The 21,188-nt window shown below is 44.3% G+C and overlaps 1 protein-coding gene and 1 pseudogene across 2 annotated transcripts in view; both read right to left on the reverse strand.

The window, feature by feature from the left end:
* Positions 1 to 1,425: 1,425 nt before the first annotated feature.
* The window catches only part of LOC308465553 (vomeronasal type-2 receptor 26-like), a 32,007-nt pseudogene continuing 12,244 nt past the window's right edge, over positions 1,426 to 21,188 (reverse strand). Inside the window, exons 3-6 of the transcript in view lie at positions 6,393 to 7,175; positions 4,803 to 5,033; positions 2,775 to 2,901; positions 1,426 to 2,336 (exon numbers count right to left, since the gene is read on the reverse strand). The product of the transcript in view is annotated as a vomeronasal type-2 receptor 26-like (transcript). The remainder of the gene's footprint in view (positions 2,337 to 2,774; positions 2,902 to 4,802; positions 5,034 to 6,392; positions 7,176 to 21,188) is intronic.
* Positions 9,030 to 11,888, reverse strand: LOC308471933 (vomeronasal type-2 receptor 26-like; the record flags this gene model as incomplete). The annotated part of the gene is made up of 4 exons (XM_080996245.1): positions 9,030 to 10,037; positions 10,967 to 11,093; positions 11,420 to 11,626; positions 11,850 to 11,888. The coding sequence occupies 4 exons, from the start codon at positions 11,886 to 11,888 to the stop codon at positions 9,127 to 9,129; spliced, it is 1,284 nt and encodes a 427-aa protein (XP_080852371.1). The 3' UTR covers positions 9,030 to 9,126.

Genomic DNA, 21,188 nt, shown 5'->3' on the forward strand with positions numbered 1-21,188 from the left:
TGCGGGAGGCAGTGGAAGACAGGAGTGCCTGGCGTGCTCTGGTCCATGGGGTCACAAAGAGTCAGACACGACTAAACGACTAAACAACAACAACAACAACGATGATGATGATTTTATTAGGAGTTTAAATTGTTTATAATTAAAAACATTGGGATCATGCCACTTACGGTCCTCAAATTTTCAACAATCAATAACTTGAATGCTTAACAGGCTGACCTATTCAATATCCCAAAGGAAGGAAGGAGAAAATCGACATGCACATTAAACACATTTAATCTGTAAAATGAACACAGTTCAAGTAATACAAACTTTTCAAGGATCTGCAAAACATTCATATAAGCTCTCCAATACAAGCTTGCCCAACCAGGCTCCCTCAAGATATTACTCAACTTCAACTCCCATCATTCCTGACCATAGGCTGCTGGGAGACCAGAGAATGTTGGAAGGGAGACAAAATACCAACTAAAATGGAGAGGCAGACAAAATTATTTGATTATGTAGAATTGGCAAAGATGCCAAAAAAGCCGCCCAGAGTGGCTGGGGTATAAATAACAAATTATTATTATTATTATTACAGGAAAAAATCAGAAACCAGACAAACCAAAAGTTTAACAAATAATGGGATACATACAGATTATATTTAAAAGAACATTGTTCACATATGAAATCTTTGACATGCTTTGGTTAACTTCTGCAATGTTATATGCTACAAAGATTATAGCTAATTTATGATAAGATAAAGGTCATACAATATGCAGTCAACAAGGAAACCAAGGACCCATACTGAGGGTGATGGAAGTCTCAAGGTATGGAAGAACTTTATTTTATATGTAACATTATTATTTTTTTGCATTTGATGTGATTTTCTTTGGTTGTTTTTGTGGTGTATGGATTCAATATTTTAAATCAATATAGATTAAATTGCAGAGAATGTTGATTCAGGTGGTTGTTTCATGCTTACATTTGATCTAGCAAGAAACGTGGTCTCCCTACTTCCAGCAGAATTAAGTAAAATAATTACTCATCTTAGTCTTGCAGGTGATGTGCTCCCCAAAGAACGGGACACAAACTTAAAGGAAGGGCTGGTGGTGGAACCCATCTCATGACCAGGCCTAATAAAAAACACTACTAGGAGATTTTGAACTATTCTGGGGCAATTGGTGGCAGTGAATTAATGACAGAAAGACAGGTATGTGTATTTGTGTGTGAAAACAAGTGAGGCTAAGGGAAGCAGGATCCCTGACAGGGATCTTGCTGGATCTGTTCATCACTTAATACCTGTTGGGATGCACACTGCAGTCTGAGGAAGGTGCTTGGACACACAAACATGCCTACTGGAGCCTTCTGAAAAATAATAAACCCAGTGATTAGTAAGTAAGCTGTGGTTCCAGTCCAGATACTGGTGAGACATTCTAGCATTAAGATTCAAATGCCATGCTTATTTTTTGTGGTCAGGTGCTCCTTCATATTCAGATCAGGCCTCAGTATAATAATATAGCACTTGGGAATGAAAATACAGCCTAGCAGCCCAGCACTGGAAGCCAAGATAGAGAAGACCTGCACAGCTACCATGTATTTCCCCTTGGTGCTCAGGTAGGTGGGCACAAAGGACACCCAAACACTGCAGAAGACCAGCATGCTGAAGGTGATCAGCTTGGCTTCATTGAAGGCCCCAGGCAGCTTCCTGGCTAGGAAAGCCACCGTGAAGCAGATGGCAGCCAGGAAGCCCATGTAGCCCAGGGCACCATAGAACATGGCCACAGACCCTTCGTTGCATTGCAGGATGATCTCCCCAGGCTGGGAGTGCATGTCAGAGTCGGGGAATGGTGGCGAGATCCCCAGCCAGATCATGCAGATGACAACTTGGACACAGGAACAGGAAATGACAATGGAGTTTGCCAAACCCTTCCCCAGCCATCTCCTCACCCTGTTCCCTGGCTTAGTGGCCAGGAAGGCCAGAACCACAGTGATGGTTTTTGCTAAGACTGAAGAGACAGCAGTTGAGAAAATGATGCTGAATGCAATTTGTCGGAAAAGGCAAGTTGCTTTCCTTGGCCAGCCAATGAAGAGGAAGGAGGACAAAAAGGAGAGCAAGAGGGAAATGAGGAGGATGTAGGAGAGGTCCCTGTTGTTAGCTTTGACTATGGGAGTTTCCTTGTATTTAACGAAAATTCCAAACACAATGCCTGTGGTTAAGGATAAGAAGAGGGTAAGGGATGTCAGGAGGATTCCCAAACATTCTTCATAGGACAGGAAGGTTATTGCTTTGGGGACACATTGATTCTGCTCCTTCTTTGGATGCTGATCTTCTGGACATCTGGTGCATTCATCAGCATCTGCATAGAGGAAATGAGACTTCAGTATCCTGACATCAGTCACCTACAATGGTCTGAGTGCTGTTACAATTGAGGGGGAATGCTGGGCATGTGGGAGAGAGCATGAAACAACACTGTTTTATTGGGAAGGAAAGAAGCAAATGTTCACTGGTAGAGAAGTCCCAATCCTTGACCTTATCACCAAGAAAGGATCTTGTGGAGCATGACTAAAGAAACTTTGTCCATGAGATGTTTAAAAGCTGCTTCTGTTAAGACTAGACCAGGGATGGGAACTTCTAGCTGCTGGGTCAAACTTGGCCCAGTTGGTCTCCACCTTTGGTGATGTTGTTTTTGTTAATTGTCTGGTGGGTAAGGGTGGGGCTTCAAAGGAATACTGTGGAGTTTAAGCAAGGCAGGCTGTAATCTGCCAATCAGCTGACGGGTGATATCCTGTCCTACCTTCCCGAGTGGATATTGTCCCTTCTAAGCAGGGAGCACAATCATAGCAGCATGGAGGCCTCCCTTCTTGAATCTTCCTGGCATTTCCAGGGTGACAGCTCTGCGTGCATCTTGCACGAGGCATGGTCTAGACATGAAGAGAAAGTGTTAGGAGCATTTGTACCTGTGGAAGCAGATCAAAGTGTTTTGGAAGGGTCCCGTAAAAAGGCATCTTTGCTTCCAATGGCCCTAAGAGACCCCAGGCCCTATTTTGGAGAGATTACTTTCCTTTTTCTTTTCTTCAGAGCAACATGGCAGACAAACTTTTTGGTTTATCTGATTCTTTCCCTCAGCACTGCTCTGTCACTTTTCTATGCATACACGCAATCAAGGTAAACAAGATTAATTTCATTTCACTTTTAATTTGTATACCGCCAGCTGAAAACCACAACAAAATAGACAGCAAAGATCGCACACATAATAACAGTGTGATCCAATGCACAAAGGTCACAATAACTTTAAAATAAACAACTTGCCTCTAATAAGACTTTAGGGGAATTTAGGGGAATCTGGCCTCCTGAAAACTCATAACTGTATGTTTGCCAGCCTCTGAATTTTTAAATCCCTTTGTGCCTGGATGCTTGGCATTCAGTCTACTGGTAGTTTAGGAATGGAGCTGAAAGTGACCAGCATGCTCTTCTGAGGTCTGGGAGATTCTCAGAGAGAGTGTGGGCCACTTTGACAGTAAATCACAAAGGTGTAGGTTGAACTCAGTAAGCCTTGCATCACATTAAGGTTGGGCTGTTATGTATCTTTATATTAAAGACAACATAATTTACATATTTATTATAACAATATCAGACCTGAAAATACTTAGAAACTTGTTCAGCCTTATATTCTTGAACACTGTAGTGGCATTGGTCATACCGAGAACTAAACTCTCACATAAGGCTGTTTACAACATTTGATTAGAGTGTTTCCATAAGACACTTGTCATGTAGGTTGAGTGCTGGGGTCACTGGCTTTGGAAGCTTTAAAAAAAAAAAACCTGCTTTGGTGCACCCCAGGTTCCCTCCCACCCAGGGCTGCAGGAGTAAGAAGAAAGGTCGTGGTAGTAACTACCGGAGGGTAAGACCCACTGGCCTCACTGCAGGGCTGTTGTGTTGCTGTTGGGCAACAAAGTGAGTGTAGGAAGCCCTCTTAAACACTCCCCTCCCCACTTCATTTGAGAGAGCACCAAGTTGGGGCAAGCTGTTCTACTCTGCTTTGGAAAGTCTCCTGTTCCCTGCGACATTTTATACAGTCTTACTCAAGATTGTACTCCATTAAGCACAGTGGTACTTAGTTCCAGGGAAGTGTTCGTAAGCATACACTCAAAGCCTCATCTATATTATGCTTTATTGTTATTATTATTTACTGAATTTGTATACCACCTTATACGGGTTTCAGGGCAGTGCACAGGATAAAATAACAGTATAAAAACACAAAAATACATAATAAAAATAAAAATATAAACAACCCAATAACCTCCCCCCCCCCCCCGCCGCCAATTGAACATGATATTAGTGTCAGGAGCTCGTCCTACACTCGAGTAGGACCCTGGCAAAGACACATGCCCGACTGGCATGTTCCCTCTCTCCTGGTCAATCGTTCGGGAGCTTCAAAAGCTTTCTTCAGCCAGAACATCACAGCGACCGATGCCAACAGACATCGGCATACTTAGGGATCCGCAGAGTCTTTGCAGCTTGCATAACAGACCTCGGCAACTCAGCATTTTGGCTAATCTACTTTATTTACATATAAACACACACGGAGCACTGCAACATGGCTCCCTCTCTCTCTAGCACCAGACAGCAAAGAGGAAAAGAACAAAGGCCAATAGTCCCATTTCACGGAACACAGTAACACAAACATCCTGTCTCTGTCACTTCCCACTCTGTGGAGTCAAAACATACACCGTCATGTCATATACAAAAATCCTATGACTGCAATCATGGAGAAGGAATTCTAACAATTAGCACATAGTAAAATGACAAAAATTTAAGCCACCTTCTCAAACAGCTTGGGCCATACAATTGCTTCCTTGTTAATGGTGATCTTTTGATTTGAAGCTGTCTGTCTCTCTATTTTCCCAATTTTCACTCTTCCACGAGAGTTGTTAGGAAAGAGCACCCAATTCACGATATCGAAGTCAACAGCCAGTGCCCCATTTTCATCCAAGTACTGTCCATCAGCTGAAGTATTAGAATAAAGATGCACTTCTTTCAAGAATGGATGAAGCTATGACGAAAGAGGAAGCTGTGATCTGGACTCATAGAGACTGTGATTTATTTTTAGGTCCCCTCATTCTGCTTCAACATTTAGGGGAGACCAAAATCATCATTATTACATACATCAGGAAAGGTTAAGTAAGAGTTTTGGAATAGATGTAAAGATTAATCAAGATGGATTTATTAAAGGAATCTGTATAAAGAGGCCTATCCAGTGGCGCCGGTCAGAGATTATAAGGAAGGTTAGAGGGGGGAAGCACTGATTGGAGATTTCTTCCATTTGTCTTAGTTTTGGAGTTGAAATGGCAAGCTTGCAAGGGGATAGACACAGATACAGATACAGATACAGATACAGATACAGATACAGATACAGATACAGATACAGATACAGATACAGATATAGATATAGATATAGATGATATAGATATACTAGAACAGTAGTGTTTGCATCCATAAAGTAATTCATTCATGTTTTTTGGAGTTAGGTCTATTCCTGGTCTTCTAATTAAAGCCTGAAAAAATAATAATCTGCCCCTATATTCTTATTATATGCAGATTCGACATGTTTTGCCCTTTCAAAGCTGCACTGATTTGGGGACTGTTTCTGTTGTGCTGCTCCTGCAACTCTGGTATTCCCTTGCCCTAGATGGCAGAAACTCTGATGGATTTCTGCCAGTACTTGAAAACAATGCTATTGGATTATTTTAACACTCATTCATATTTTCTGCTCCTATCAGGCGTACCAGTGGTATCTTGGTTCTCAAACTTAATCTGTTCTGGAAGTCCGTTCGACTCCTGAAACAATTAAAAAACCAAGGCGTGGCTACCGATTGGCTGCAGAAGCTTCCTGAATTCAAGTGGAAGCTGCATCAGACGTTCAGCTGCCAAAAAACGTTCACAAACCAGAACACTTACTTCTGGGTATGCAGCGTTCACGAGCCAATTTGTTCGGCAACTAAGCCGTTCGGGAGCCAAGGTACCACTGTATTCCTGAAAATCTCTCTCAGATCCTGCTGATGTGATGAAGAGTGGATTATACCTAGAAACACACACACACACACACACACACACACACACACATACATACATCCCTGCTATGCTTGACTCTGAATGCATGATACTGGGGAAAGGGGCATAACTCAGTTGCTAGAGCATCTGCCTTGTATGTGAAAGGTCCCAGGTTCAACCACCAATTTGATTTTCAGGTACCGCTGGGAAAGATAACCATCCAGAAAAAGTGGAGGACCACTGCCCATCAGTCAATAAGAGACAATGCTAAGCAAGAGAGAGAGCCACATTCTGACTTAGAGTAAGTCATTCAACTTGTTTTTATTATTGAACTGCAGTTTGCAAAAGGGAATGGACATACCTGCCATGGTTGTAGCCTTAGAAGTTCCAACCTGTCTCCTCCACCCACCACTGGAATCTGCTTTGATGTGGACAAATACGCTTTGTTTAAGGCCTGAGCCACGACGTGGACACTATAGTAATTGATGTAGCTGTCTTGGGACTGGATTCTTTCAATCTCTTCCTGGGGCAACACCCCTGGATTCTCGTTCTCCCTGCATCTTTTCCAATCCCTCACAGACAATACATGCTTTGAATATGCACAATCGAATCCTTTCCCCCAGGTAGTAGAATACACTGGCTCATAGTAGTCATATTTTGTCCTTTTTTTGGTCTTCATTACAAAGGACAAAGAACCATGGGCATACCGGAAGGCTTCAGTCTCATATAAGAATATTGTGTTTGGAATAGCTGTGGTTATCCAGACTTTCCCCCCAGTTTGTATCCTTTCAAGGAATGATTCTACCTCTATGATTATATAAAGTCCATCTTGAAAGTCTGCATAGTAAACAAAGACATTGACTTCTCTCCACATGGCAGGTGCTTCATGGGGTATCCACTGCCAAGTTTGGAGTTGTACTTTTTTTGAGAAGGCAACACAAATCTCATTGCTGGTCATCAGAGGGGTCAAGGTGCTCAGGAACATTTCTCCATTATCATTGTCTGGAGCAAAGAGTCCAATCCATGTCCACCTGAAAAGCTGGAGGAGTTGGACTATCCCCATGTACTGAGTTTCTTCATTTGGGGCCATTTGGTAAACAAAAGGAAATTGGGCTTTATCGGGAAGAACAAAGCCATAACTGAGCTGTTAAGGAAAGGAAAAGAGACCGAGCTTTTGTTCTTCAGGAGAACCTTTGGGTACTCCTATGTGAAAGATGATGATCAATTTAATTCGCAGTAACTTCAAGGATTTTAGAAATAATAGAATAATATAACTTTTTTATTTAAACGTTTTCTATACTGCTTAACTGCAATAGCCTCTGAACATTTTACAAAGATGCAATACAAAAATTAATACTAACACTACTAATAATAGTCTGTCCCCATCAATGGTGTAGCCACAATGGAGCTTCTAGACTAGGTCCAAATAAATTGCATTGCAATAATCAAGACTTCAGGATTCCAATGCAATGATCACCATGTCCATACTATACATTAGTGTCACAATGAACGGTAGATTCTTATCTGCTGCAGCCTTCACCCACCTTCACAGCCATTGTAACATACCACTTGTTATCTTGAAATTGAAATACTTTATTGTCACTTGTACAACTTATATACAGTGAGATTACACGAGCATCCCCCAGTCAGCTCTCTTAGTCTTAATAGCTCTGGTTTGCTGATGCACACCCACCAAACCCGAAAGTCAGTTGCCCTGTTGTTATCTTTTCATTCAGCAGCCTGACAGCCCATGGATAGAAGCTGTTCTTTACCCTGTTGGTGCGACTAATCATGCTTCTATATCTTCTGCCTGAGGGCAGGAGATCAAGAAATGCCGGCCAGGGTGTGAATCATCCCTGAGAATTTTCCTCACTCTCCTGAGGCAAAGTTCTTCCACTATTTCATCCACCTGCTCTGCCATTAAGGACTTCTTGGATCATTCTTTGTCTAGCTCCTCCCCACGGTCCTTACCACCTTAGGTGACCCTAGTGGGAGTATGAAACTCCTGATGGCTTCGCTCACAAGGGCCATGGGAATGTGCAAGCCCACTCACCACGACAAAGTGATGATCCCAGCAAGAGAGCCGACTCTTCATACACATGATCCATCAGGGTGACCAGGGCTGATTCAATCCTAGCACTGCACCTGAACCCAGACTGAAACGGATCCTTGAAAGTCATATCCTCCAGAAACCCACAAGCATGATTTGAGCACAAGAGCATTCTCTCCTCATGTGGTTTCCAGAAACTGGTATTAAGAAGAATCACTGCCTCTAAGTGTGGAGGCAGAGTCGGACACAACTAAACGACTTGAAAACAACAACAAAGGGCTGCATGCAATTAACTGGGGGCTGATGTGTTCACAGGACTACAGGCTGACCACCCCTGGTTGCAGGCTACCCCTAAACAGCCAAGGGCATGCCATCTCTGGAAGCTCCTCTGAGAGCATAGTGGTGTTGGTTTTCCCCAGTCGTGAGATTATTGATTATCTGTACGTGACACCATCCCTGCAGTTGCAGCAAAGAACAAGGGGTTAAGGTCCCATTACCCACCAATCAGGTTCTCAAACTAGTTTAGGTCCCAGTGTTGATCTGATATTTAAAGGGAAACAAAACAGAGGCAGGTTATAGCTACATCTGCAAGATAGCTGCTGGAAATTTAATCTGCCCAAGGATCAAGTTCCCAAGGATGGAGCTTTTGGTTCAGAATTCTGCTGATTCATCTTTGGTTCAAAACATATATAGGACTGCAAAACCAATTTTCTTTCTTTCACTATGTTTATTGAATGAACAAAACAAAAAGAATCAGAAATGATACACAATATTTGCAAGATTTTTCAGGAATAATAATAATAATAATAATAATAATAATAATAATAATTTATTATTTATACCCCACCCATCTGGCTGGGTTTCCCCAGCCACTCTGGGAGGCTTTCAACAGAATATTAAAATAGTCTATTAAACATTAAAAGCTTCCCTAAACAGAGCTGCCTTCAGATGTCTTGTAAAAGTCTAGTAGTTAAACCTGATCACATTAGCTAAAGAATAATTCAACCAGCTTCTTTGTATAGGAAGTTATGAGTTATTTAGTTTCTTAAGCTCCTTGATATTTCTTTCTTATTAGATGCTCTCTGCTGTTGAGGTTGGGTCTCAGGAGAATAATGTAGCATTTGGGGAGAAAGATGCAACCCAAGAGACCAGCACCAGAGGCCAAGATGGAGAAGATCTCCACAGCCACCATGAACTTCCCTTTGGTGCTCAGGTAGGTGGGCACAAAGGAGACCCAAACACTGCAAAAGACCAGCATGCTGAAGGTGATAAATTTGGCTTCGTTAAAGCTGTCAGGCAACTTCCTAGCTAGGAAGGCTACCGTGAAGCTGATGAGGGCCAGGAAACCCATGTAACTCAGGACAGAATAAAACATGGTGACGGAGCCTTCATTGCATTCCACTACAATCTCCACAGCCATGGAGTAGAAATCCAGGTTTGGGAATGGGGGAGAGGTTGCCAGCCAGATGGCACAGATAACTGCTTGAATGAGGGAACAGACCAGGACAATGGTGCTTGCTAATTGTGTCTTCAAGAGTTTTCTGGCCACGTTTCCTGGCTTGGTGGCCATGAAGGCCAGAACTACCATGACGGTTTTTGCCAAAATGGAAGAAATGGCAACAGAGAAGGTGATTCCAAAAGCCATTTGCCGGAGAAGACAGGTGACTTTTTGGGGTCGACCAATGAAGAGGAAGGAGCAGAGGAAGCAGAGCAGGAGGGAGACAAGGAGGATGTAAGTGAGGTTGCGGTTATTGGCTCTGACAATTGGGGTGTCCTTGTTTTTAATGAAGGTTACCAGGATTAGAGAGGTGATTAGAGAGAGAAAAAGAGCCAGAGAAGCTAAAACAAATCCCAAAGCCTCATGATACGAAAGGAAGTTGATTTTCTTGGCAATACACTGGTCTTGGTCCTTGCTTGGGTATTGATCTTTTGGGCACTGGGCACAGTTAGCAGCATCTGGAATTAGCAAGCACTATTTGAGTATCTCTAATATAGCTTTATTTTCACACACACACACACACACTCACTCACACACACACACACACACACACACCAGGCTGGTGTACATGGTAGGTGGGGATGGCAGGAGAAGAAATCAGAGGTGTAGAACCTAGTTATAAATATTCTTGTGTGTTGGCCTGCCCTATTCTCCTTCTTATTGCTCAAAATCTCTGAGATTCTGCTCTATTTTGACCTTTTATTGCAAAAGATCATAATCTTAAAAGTTACAAAACACATTTTTTGAGACAGGGAAGCAAGCTGCAAAGAAACTTAGAACTATAGCAAAGTTACTTAGAACTATAGCAAATCCTACACGTTGCAATTCTGGAATATGTTTTGAAAATTCTTCGAGTTACAGCGAAATTCAGGGGGATGTGGAGGCCAGCAGGGCTAAGCAGTAAAAGGACATAATGAAAGAAGTCTGCACTCGCCGGCAGTGGCAGCAGAAGTGGCAGTCAGCAGCCCGGAGCCAGCCTGGTAGTGCAGTTGGCTCTGGCTGGCTTCAGGAGCTGCTCGCTGCTGTGGCGCCCACCATTTTTCCTTGCCAGAAGTCCCCATATGATATGTTGCGCATAAGACACATCATATGGGGACTTCCGGTGAGGAAAAGTGGTGGGCGCCACGGCAGCGAGCAGCTCCTGAAGCCAGCCAGAGCCAACTGCGCTACCAGGCTGGCTCCGGGCTGCTGAGGCTGCCACTCCCATGTTTCCCGAGGACAGATTTGCAAATCTGGGGACATTTCCAGGGATGGAATTTGTCCGGGGACAGATTTGCAAATTCGGGGGTGGTCCCCGGGAACCGGGGACGTCTGGTAACCCTACCTTAACCCTCCCTGGATACATGCAACTTCTGCACTGTAGAATAAGGTTGAAGGTTGAAACTACCTGTCTGGTTAGAAAAAGTCCCTTCTGGACAGCGAATGCACACGTTACAGCAAACCGGCTTCCCTTCTGGAATTTTTCTCCTTTGCCCTGGAGAGCAGATCTTTGCACAGCTTGCGGAAGGTGGGGTCTAAGAAAGGCAGATATAATGAAAGGTTTTCTGCATGGATAGAATTGTTTTAAGCAGGTCTTGGAGGTCTTCAAAGGTGGCCCCCTCTTTGCATGCTGGAAATGGTGATAAATGTAGGTAAGAGGATCAAAGCTATTTTGAACCACTGCATGGAGCAAGGTTGGGGAACCTGTGCCTTCCCCCACCCGCCAAAATATTCCCAGATTACATCTCCCATCATCCCTAACCATTGGCCATGTGGGTTGGAGCTGACTGGCATTCAAGTCCATCATGCTCTAATTCTTTCACAAGCTCTGGGACATTCACTCCACCTTGCTAGACCACACAATTGTATCTGGGTTAATGATGAAGTCTTTGCCCCGTGGGGCTCCTGGATCCATCCTCCCAACTTTCACTAAAGCTGTTGACTCATTTCGGAAATAGATCCAGTTGAGAAGATCATAGCCAGAAGATCCCACCACACTGTTGTCCGTGAAAGATACTTCATCTCCAGCACTGTTGTTAAATCGGATGTTCCTCAAAAAGGAGAGAATCTGAAGAACAAAGGAGGGGAGAGGTTTAGATAACATAGTGACTCTGCTGAGCCTTGACCTATTGGAACGGTATTTGGAGGGGAGGGGGGTATTATTTTTTCTAGTTTTTAGTTGAGTTTAAGACCAAGGGACACAATTTTGCCTGATGAAGGGAGTCTGAGATAGGCGTATCCTCCATATTCAACTAAGTCATTCCAGCAGAAGCCACAGGAAAGATTCCTACTAGCACCACGGGACTTGCCCTCTCCTCCTCAGGCACCATTGCACCCTCCCCAAATCTGTTCTAAAGGGTCACAAGAACCCCCAAAACAGTGTGCAGAGGAAGGAGAGGCAAGATCATTATTTTTGCCAAGCAGAAATGTGGTTGGGACACCCCTGTTCGAACCTTTCCCAGGATCCAGCTCCTGACTCTCCTGATCACTGGTCCCTTCCTCCTGTTCAGATATTCATTGAGGCCCTGATTTCACCTCCCTCATCCTGGCTCAGTTCCTTCTGCAAGAAGAGGAAGGGGTGGAGCCTGGGACTTTGGGAAGAGACCATGAAGTGCATTTTCCCTGACTGTGTGTTAGTCTCAACCCTGCCCTCTGTTGACTGGAGGTATGCACAGTGGCGTAGCGTGGGTTGTCAGCACCCGGGGCAAGGCAAGTAATTTGCGCCCCCTAACCCGTGGATTTTAGCACTTGTGCGAGCGCGCCCCCCCCAAGATGTTGCGCCCGGCCCCCCCCTGCACCCCCACACCGCCGCTGCTTCAGGCCCCCCAATAAAACATTTGAGGGGGCCAGTCCCCCAGTTGATGGGCATTGCCAATGTGATCAACTATGCAGGGCGGGGTTTACTTGCCTCCCCCCCCCCAATATCATACTGTATTCACGTTGGCACCCCTGATGAACTCAGCGGGGCTTACTTCTGCCCCGCAAGCCTTTGCACCTCCGCGTCTCCTTTCCTCTCTATATGTAAGAGGGTGAAGGTCAGGCTGGCAGCGCAAATAAGGGCCCCGCTGCTGAAGGCCTCGCCCGCCACGACCTCCTGGTCCACGGGCAGGGCAAGAAAGTGCCTTTTCCTTGGGGGGGGGGAGTCTTAAATTTCAAACCATTATTATTATTATTATTATGAATATCTAATGTGCGTGGTTTCTCTACCTCCACCGACGACTCGCCACGTGCGGGCTCCCTTCACCTCCCCGTCCCCTCAAGGGAATGGAAAAACGACGTGAGGAAAAGCGACGCGGCGGGACAGCCAGCGAGGTTCTCCTCAGAGCCTTTTCCCGCCGCCCCCTCGCAAGACAGCCCTGAAGCCGAGCGTGGAGTGAGGGGCGGGGCCCGGCGGAGTCTCGCTGCCCCCCAACGCCTCTCGAGGCGGCATGAGGGGCGCCGCGTCAAGGGCGCCCGCGGGCGCAGCGGCGGCTCCTGTCAGGGCACGAGGCGGGCCCGGCGCCTCTCCCCCACCCACCCCGTCCGCCCACCCATATCCCGCTCAGGAGGGGCCGGTGGGCTGGCAAGCGCCTCACAGCAGCAGCACCAGAGAGGGAGAGAAGTCCGCCTCCCGCCGCCGCCTCTTCATCCCCAGCAGCAACTTCCTTGCCCGGCTCCCCGCCGCCGCCGCCTCCTTCTCTCCCTGCTTTGCAGTAGCAGCAGCCGCCGCCGCCACCGCTCCTCCTCTACTCCCGGGGACGATGCTCTGGCTCCTCAGCGGCAGCTCCCGAGCCGTGTCCCCGCGGCGCCTCCGCTCCCCTGGGCTCCCCTTGGCTCCCCTTCGCCGCCTGGCTCCTGCTGCACCACCTGGGGGCAGCGCCCATGGCCGGGGCTTCCTCCTTCCCGAGACATGGGGCTCTGCTATAGCCTGCGCCCGAGGCTCCTCGGCGACTCCGGAGGCGGCGAGCGCCCCCCCCAAGATGTTGCGCCCGGTGCGGCCAGCCCCCCCTGCACCCCCCACGCTACGCCACTGGGTATGCAAGGTTGCTCACACACAATAACAGAATAAACAATTTACATATCTAGAGGGTTGGGGTTTTTTTTAACTTGCATATGCTTTTGTCTGAGATGAGGACCCCTGAATCTATCCCACCTGACCCTACTTGAAGGATAATTTTGTGTAAATTGGGCCGTTGGCACAATCCAACAGGCTGTTCTTACGTTTGAACTAAACACAGACCAAAGACTTTGGAATTACATCCATTGAGATAATTAACCATGGGATAGAATTAATTTTCATCAGCAGCCCCAAATAGCTGGAAAGTGCAAGTAATGGTTGCTTTTCACGGCTGGTGTCTACTTGCTATAACACAACCCACATACTTGGGTGGGAGCAGAATACAGTTAGATTTGTAGCCCGGAAAAGGAAAAGATAACAGGTGTTATCATCATAAGCCTCCACTCCTCTCTCCTCACCCAGGAAACAACTATAGAATGTTGCAACATTTTTGAAAGGAAGAGTGTGAAGCTATCAAACAGGAGGAATTGAGATCTTTGGATGGTTTTAAAATACCAATCTGTCTCCATCCATATTGCGACCCCTAACAAAACACTAATAATAATAATAATAATAATAATAATAATAATAATAATAATAATTTATTTATAACCCACCCTTCCCTGTTCAAAAACCGGGCTCAGGGCAGCTAAGAACAAATTTTAAACTATTAATTGTAAAAGCAGCATAAAATACAGTATAAAAACATGAATAACAATAAAATTCAAAAATCAAAAATCAACTTAGGGGAAATAAGCATTAGATAATCACCAGGGCTAGCTGGCTGAATTGGTCCTACTTGGGCCAGCGAAGAGGCCAGGGGAGAATTAGCTGTGGGGTTTCAGAGCGGGTAATCTTCATAAAAGTGGAGGGGGAGGGAAGAGAAGAGAAGAGAAGGGAAATAAAAGATCAGGCTGAATTCAAATTAAAGACCAGGCGGAATAGCTCTGCCTTACAGGCCCGACGAGGAGGTTAAATCCTGAAGGGCTCTAGTCTCATGGGACAGAGCATTCCACCTGGTCGGAGCCATCACTGAAAAGGCCCTGGGCCTGGTGGAGGATAGTCTGACTTCCTTAGGGCCCGGGACCTCTAAACTATGGTTATTCATGGACCTTAAGGTCCTCTGCGGGGCAGACCAGGAGAGGCGGTCCCGTAAATACGAGGGCCCTAAGCCACTAGAGGACGAATGGGTCCATTACTTTTGGAAAGAGAGAGATACATCTAAAGAACGATGTTACCTGCCATGGCTGAATAGCCAGAGGTTTCTTGCCCTCCCTCATCATGGCACGAGTGGGTCTCAATGAGTACATGGCATGTAAAGCGTGTGCCACGGAGTAGATGGCATTGTACATGGTATAGCTGTGGCCAGTCATTCTCGTTTCAAACACAGATGGTGGCAGGTCTTCTAGTTTCTCCTTCCCTGTACACTTTCTCTTGCTAGAAGTTTGACCTGCTATCGGAAACCAGCAGTTAAATGCCATTTGCCACCAGTTTCGGAGAAAGACATCTCCCTCGGGCCGGGCTGGATTTAAAGCCAAGAGGAATTTATTAAACCCCTGGACATCACTTGTGTGGACTCTGAAGGACAGAGCACCGTGGAAGAATTTAAGTTCCTTCCAATGCATTTGTTCCCCCAGAGCAGCAAAATCCCAGCGGGCTGTCGCGATCCAAACCCTCACACGTGAGGGCCTGAAATCCCTTCTGAGAAAATCGAGTTTATGTATCAGCACGGCTGCTTCCTTGTAGTCTACAGAGATAATCATGGCTTTACTCTGCCACTTAATAAGAGATTTCTTAAAAAGATTAGTTGCTAATCGCTTCATTAGCCGTTCATTTATCATTTCTACCGAGGACACACAAATATCATTCTTCGTGAGCATTGGCATCAGAGTCCGGATGAAATTTTCACCAGTGTCGTCATCGGAAGTGATGAGGCCAATCCAGTTCCATCGGAAATGTAGGAGCAGTCGCACCAACCCGACGTACTGCGGCACTTCGTTGGGATCGATTCGGAAGAAGGAAGGAAGCATCTCTCTCTCAACAGGGCTGAATGAACCATAACCAAGCTGAAGGAAAGAGAAAGCCTTTATTCAAAATGTATCTATTTATTTAGAATTTTTGAAATATTTCTAATACACTTTTCCTCCCGAGGATTCCAGGGCTGTGCAGGAGAGATATAAAATTACTTGAAGTATCTTCATGCATTTGTTTCCCAGTTCAGGCTCCAAACTGAATTGGGCTCAGATGTGAACAGGCAACCAGAACAGTTCTCTCAAAACCGGAGTAATGTTATTATTGGGGTCCCCCCCAAATATCATTTTTATTAAGTCTCCAGAAATGTTTCAAAGAATTTATCATCATATACTATCTTTTTTAACATCCAAAGTCTCTTCTTGACTTCTCATCCTTTCCTGATGTTTGCTTTTTTTTTTACTTCTTTTTATTAACTGTTTTATAACGCATACATTTTTATTATCTAAACCCCACTACCATTAAACCTTTCAGTAATCCACTGCTTATATTTCAAATCCTGCCCGTGACTACGTATATGGGTGATAATTTGATAGATTGTCAGTCAGTGGTCTCCCTTCTTCCTTAAACACTTCGTCATTATGCCCTCATAGTTTGGCAGCTAATTTTGCCAGTTTCATGAACCATTTGCTCCTACATTGGTAATCCACTTCTTTTGATTTCTGTTATTATTGTTAATTATTGGATTTATATACTGCTGTTTATCAAAAGATTACAGGGCAGTGTACCACATTAATAATATATTTTATGGAGCATCATGTTAAGAACATAATACAGAGCATAGTAACAGACAGCATACTGTATACTATATGAATATAGATATTCATATATATCTATATTCTATATATATTTACCTTCCCGCCGGAGTGGTACCTATTTATCTACTTGCACTTTGCTGTGCTTTCGTTTTTTGTTTTTTTTAAAGATATTTATTGAGATTTTCAAAATGTTACAAAGAAGAAAAAAAATAAAATACAAGCAGAAGAGAGTACAAAGAATAAAAATAATTGACAAAATAGAAAAAAAAAACCAACCCCTTCCCACCATATAAGAAAAAATTCCAAATGAGAAAAAATGACAGAAAAAAAAGAAAAAAAGAAGAATGCAAAAATCACAAAACTTTAAAAACATTTAAAAGCAAATTCATTATTTTCAAATCCTTAACTGTCATTACCTTCTTTCTTAGACCTCCTCCTCCTCCCTTTCTTTGTATCCTAGTTATTAATTATCCCAGCAAATCCTTGACCTTATCTTCCTATAATAGAATAAACCTTAAAACTTAAAACTTAAATCTTATCCTTACCAACTTCTCATAATCATAATATTCTTTCATAATTCTTTAAACATCTTTACTAAAGCCAAGTAATTTCATTCCAACATTTTTCTATCATTCATCAATTTTATAAAACAGTTCTAATGGTAGAAAAAAGAGGTATAAACAGATCCAATCTTCATCCAGCGTCCCTTCCTCCTGGTTCCGGGTTTTGTCAGTCCTTATTCCCGTCAATTTAGCCCATTAACTGCACTTTGCTGTGCTTTCAAACTGGTAGGCTGGCAAGAGCAGGGACCGAACAACGGGAGCTCACCCCGTCGCGGGGATTTGAACTGCCAACCTTCTGATCAGCAAGCCCTAGGCTCAGAGGTTTAGACCACAGCGCTACCCGGGTCCCCAGACAAATTCTCTTACCTGTGGAATCTTCAAGATGCCAAAGAGGTATGCCATCTGCATTGATGATTTGGAGCTGAGACCCCCGATGACGGAGAACAGCTTGTCCCGACTGTCGCATTGATAGTTGGGAGCCACTTCCCCCCTCGTGGAGAGCAGAGACAGGCTGGACTCATAGGTCCTCTTTGCATCGCTGTTATCACCATAGATACGGAAGCCCAGTGTTGTGTTGGGTAGGAGCACGGGGTCCCTGTTGACCTCACTGACAGAGAATGCCAAGGCCAGGATGTGCTGGTAGGTCTTCAACACTTGACTGTAAGGAGAGTTGTGTCAGAGGAGGCGAGGAAATCCCGAAAGAGGACATGTCCCACTTACCTTCATCCGTTCTTTCCAGACGGAGGGAAACATGGTTTAAATTAAATTTAAATTAAATTTAAAGTTCCGTATCCACGCTCTGGATCTTTCCCCACAAAAACCAACTCTTTGAGGATCAACTGGAGCAAATGTCCATCTGTAGAAAACCCAAATTGACATTTGCCCCAATTCAGCTTTAAAGAGTGAGGGTTTTTTTGGTGGGGAAAGGTTGGGGCAAAAAATCCCCCAAAATGTTTGCACATAGAGCATTAAGGGCAGACTTCTGGCTGGAGCGAGAGGAGTGAAAGGTAAGTGTGGCTAATTGGCCTCAGTCCAATTAACAACATTTTCACCCATTTACTGCTTGAATTTAGGCAATTAATCTACCCATATCACTTGCATAAGATTGCACAGTACATTTCTAATGAAATACTTTTTTAAAAAGGCATATTATTCTTTCATTAGATGCCAGATGGCAAGATGCTGTGATTGATGCAGCCACAAAACTCCATCAAGTCACATTTTGTGGGATCAGTTTCAATTTTTTGCAGCAGCCTGGCGACTTTGATAGGATGCTTGTGCTTAACGGCATGCACACATTCTTCAACATCAGCTTTGTTGGACTGGTCATGTTGTGCGGATGCCTGATGATCCTCTTCCAAAGCAACTACTCTATTCCGAAATTAAAAATGGAAAGCATAATGCTGGTGGTCAACAAAAGACTCCCTCAAGGCAAATATTAAAAAAATGAAGTATAAACAGTGACAACTAGGTAACACTGGCCTGCGAGCGCTCCAATTGGAGAACAGCCTTTACCAAAGGTGTCATGGGCTTTGAAGACACTCGAACTCAGGATGCAAGGGAGAACCGTGCTAGGAGGAAGGCACGCTTAGCAAATCCACACAGTGATTGACTCCCGCCCAGAAACCAGTGTCCCAACTGTGGAAGGACGTGTGGATCCAGAATTGGCCTCCACAGTCACTTACGGACTCATTGTTAAAACCGTGTTTATGGAAGACAATCTTACTTGGCTACGAGTGATCGCCAAAGAGGAAGAAGAAACGGCATGGCTTTGTCCAGCCCATGGAGGGATCTCCCCTGAACTGGCCCAGGTGAGGTAAACTTTGCTGACCCCTGGTATAGAATAACTATAATAAGCAGCATTAGTTGGGAAGCTGGAGACACCATGGAGATGTGGAGGAGAAGTCCAAAGTTATTTGATTATTTACTGTAATTTGTTGTAAACTTTTTTGAAATATAAAAATAAAAATTTTAAAACACAAAATTTATGACCTCTCTAGCCTCTTCTTTCTACATCCGCCCAGAGTGGCTGGGGAAACCCAGCCAGATGGTGTGGGGTATAAATAATAAATTATTATTATTATTATTATTATTATTATTATTATTATTACAATCAGTGACCAGCCAGAATCATCTCTTTTACACACAATCACATTCCTCTCTCCCCCACTTGCTATCTACAACAAAAGCAACCCAAACAAATAACGGCTGTCTGTTGTTGCTCAACAGGAAAGGAGAAGAAAAGTAAGCAGCAGCCTTAAAATCTCTGCCTTCGATACCAGAAGTAGTGGACACAGCCGTCATGATTATCAGCCATTTATGACCTTGAACATGAATTTGTTCAATTCCCTTTAAAGCTGTCCAATCAGTACAACATGCATTTGAGAGTGCATGCAGGGGGGTGCCAATGCCTCAGGTGGGTCCATTCTCCCTCTCCCTGTAAGCTGCAGCTTTTGAGGGCAAAGGCATGGTGTAGACCATGCAGGCAGAACAGCACAGTTTGTCAGGCTTTCCACTGCCTGACTTCTGTGTAAGAGTGCAATTAAGCTGCACTGGGGAGGAGTTGGAGGAGAGATTTGGAAACCACTTGGAGCTGGTGTGCATTTAGCGCTTAGTACTTCCAAGTCTAGGGGTGTTCCTAAACCACTGAGCCTAGGGCTTGCCAATCAGAAGGTTGGCAGTTTGAATCCCTGTGACGGGGTGAGCTCCCAGCTCCTGCCCACCTAGCAGTTCAAAAGCACAGCAAAGTGCAAGTAGATAAATAGGTACCGCTCCGCCAGGAAGGTAAACTGCGTTTCCATGCGCTGCTCTGGTTCTCCAGAAGTGGTTTAGTCATGCTGGCCACATGACCCAGAAGCTGTATGCCGGGTCCCTCAGCCAGTAAAGCGAGATGAACGCTGCAACCCCAGAGTCGTTCGTGACTGGACCTAACAGTCAGGGGTACCTTTACTTTTACCTTTATTGCTTTATTACAGCAAAGGTTCATTTTGTTCAAGTAGATTTCCCCTTAATTTTGGTATTCAAAGCAGACTGCTTTAATTATCTGCCCTGCTCCAGGTTCAGTTTAATGATTGCCAATTTGTTTTACTGTACTTCTGAATGCTCTTGGCAACCTTAGGCAACACTTTGATCAGTGGAAAGGAGAAGATAGAATTGTTTTCCCGTATGTTTACATAGAATAAATAGTAATAATAATAATAATAATAAATATTTCCTGTGGGCGAGCCTAGCAGCCTTCCCATCATGATTCATGGGGATGCTTTGGCGTTACTTTCACCACCATAAACAGAAGCACCTGCCCGTATGGACAATTATTTGGAGATGCCATGGTTTGCTTTTCAGTAACCAGACAATTAAACCCCTGTGTTGCAAACAATTCTCAGTAATATCCAAGGCAACACGATGACCAAGTACAACAATGCAAAATCAATATAAACTCTTTATATAATCTATACGGAACATAGAATATGAAATATATGAAATATGTACTCTCTGCAGACCCAATAAACAGAAATCTTATAAGTCTCTGAAAGTCACAAAACGTGCACTCCTTATGGATTCTCTTGAAGACATAGAGCGAAATAAACATAAGTCTTATAAGTCTCTGAAAGTCACAAAATAGGCACTCTTGATGGATTCTCTTGAAAACATAGAACCAAATAAACATAAGTCCTATAAGTCTCTGGAAGTCTTTGTAGACTATGCAAGTCTCTGAAAGAAGCAATGGGTCAGATTCTTATCTGGTGAAGACAAGCTGTAAAGCTTTGTTTTATGGTTTGTTTTTCATTCTGGGAAACAAGCAATATCGCTAATGCAGAAGAAGAAGAAGAGTTTGGATTTGATATCCCACTTTATCACTACCTGAAGGAGTCTCAAAGCGGCTAACATTCTCCTTTCCCTTCCTCCCCCACAACAAACACTCTGTGAGGTGAGTGGGGCTGAGAGACTTCAGAGAAGTGTGACTGGCCCAAGGTCACCCAGCAGCTGCATGTGGAGCAGCGGGGAAGCGAACCCGGTTCACCAGATTACGAGTCTATCGCTCTTAACCACTACACCACACTGGCTCCCTGGATGCAGATCCCTGGAACAAGCCCTCTAGTCTACAATGATATTAGAGCAACCCAAATCCCTCCCCAGAGTTTCCATGTACGTACTTAGAAATGTATACGTCCCGTTCTCGGGGTGACAAATCAAACATCTGATCTGTGTGTATGACACTGCTGAAGCGTAAATGTCCCCCCA

The sequence above is a fragment of the Podarcis pityusensis genome, assembly GCF_964106645.2.
Source record: "Podarcis pityusensis genome assembly, chromosome: 2".
Taxonomy (NCBI): Eukaryota; Metazoa; Chordata; class Lepidosauria; order Squamata; family Lacertidae; genus Podarcis; species Podarcis pityusensis.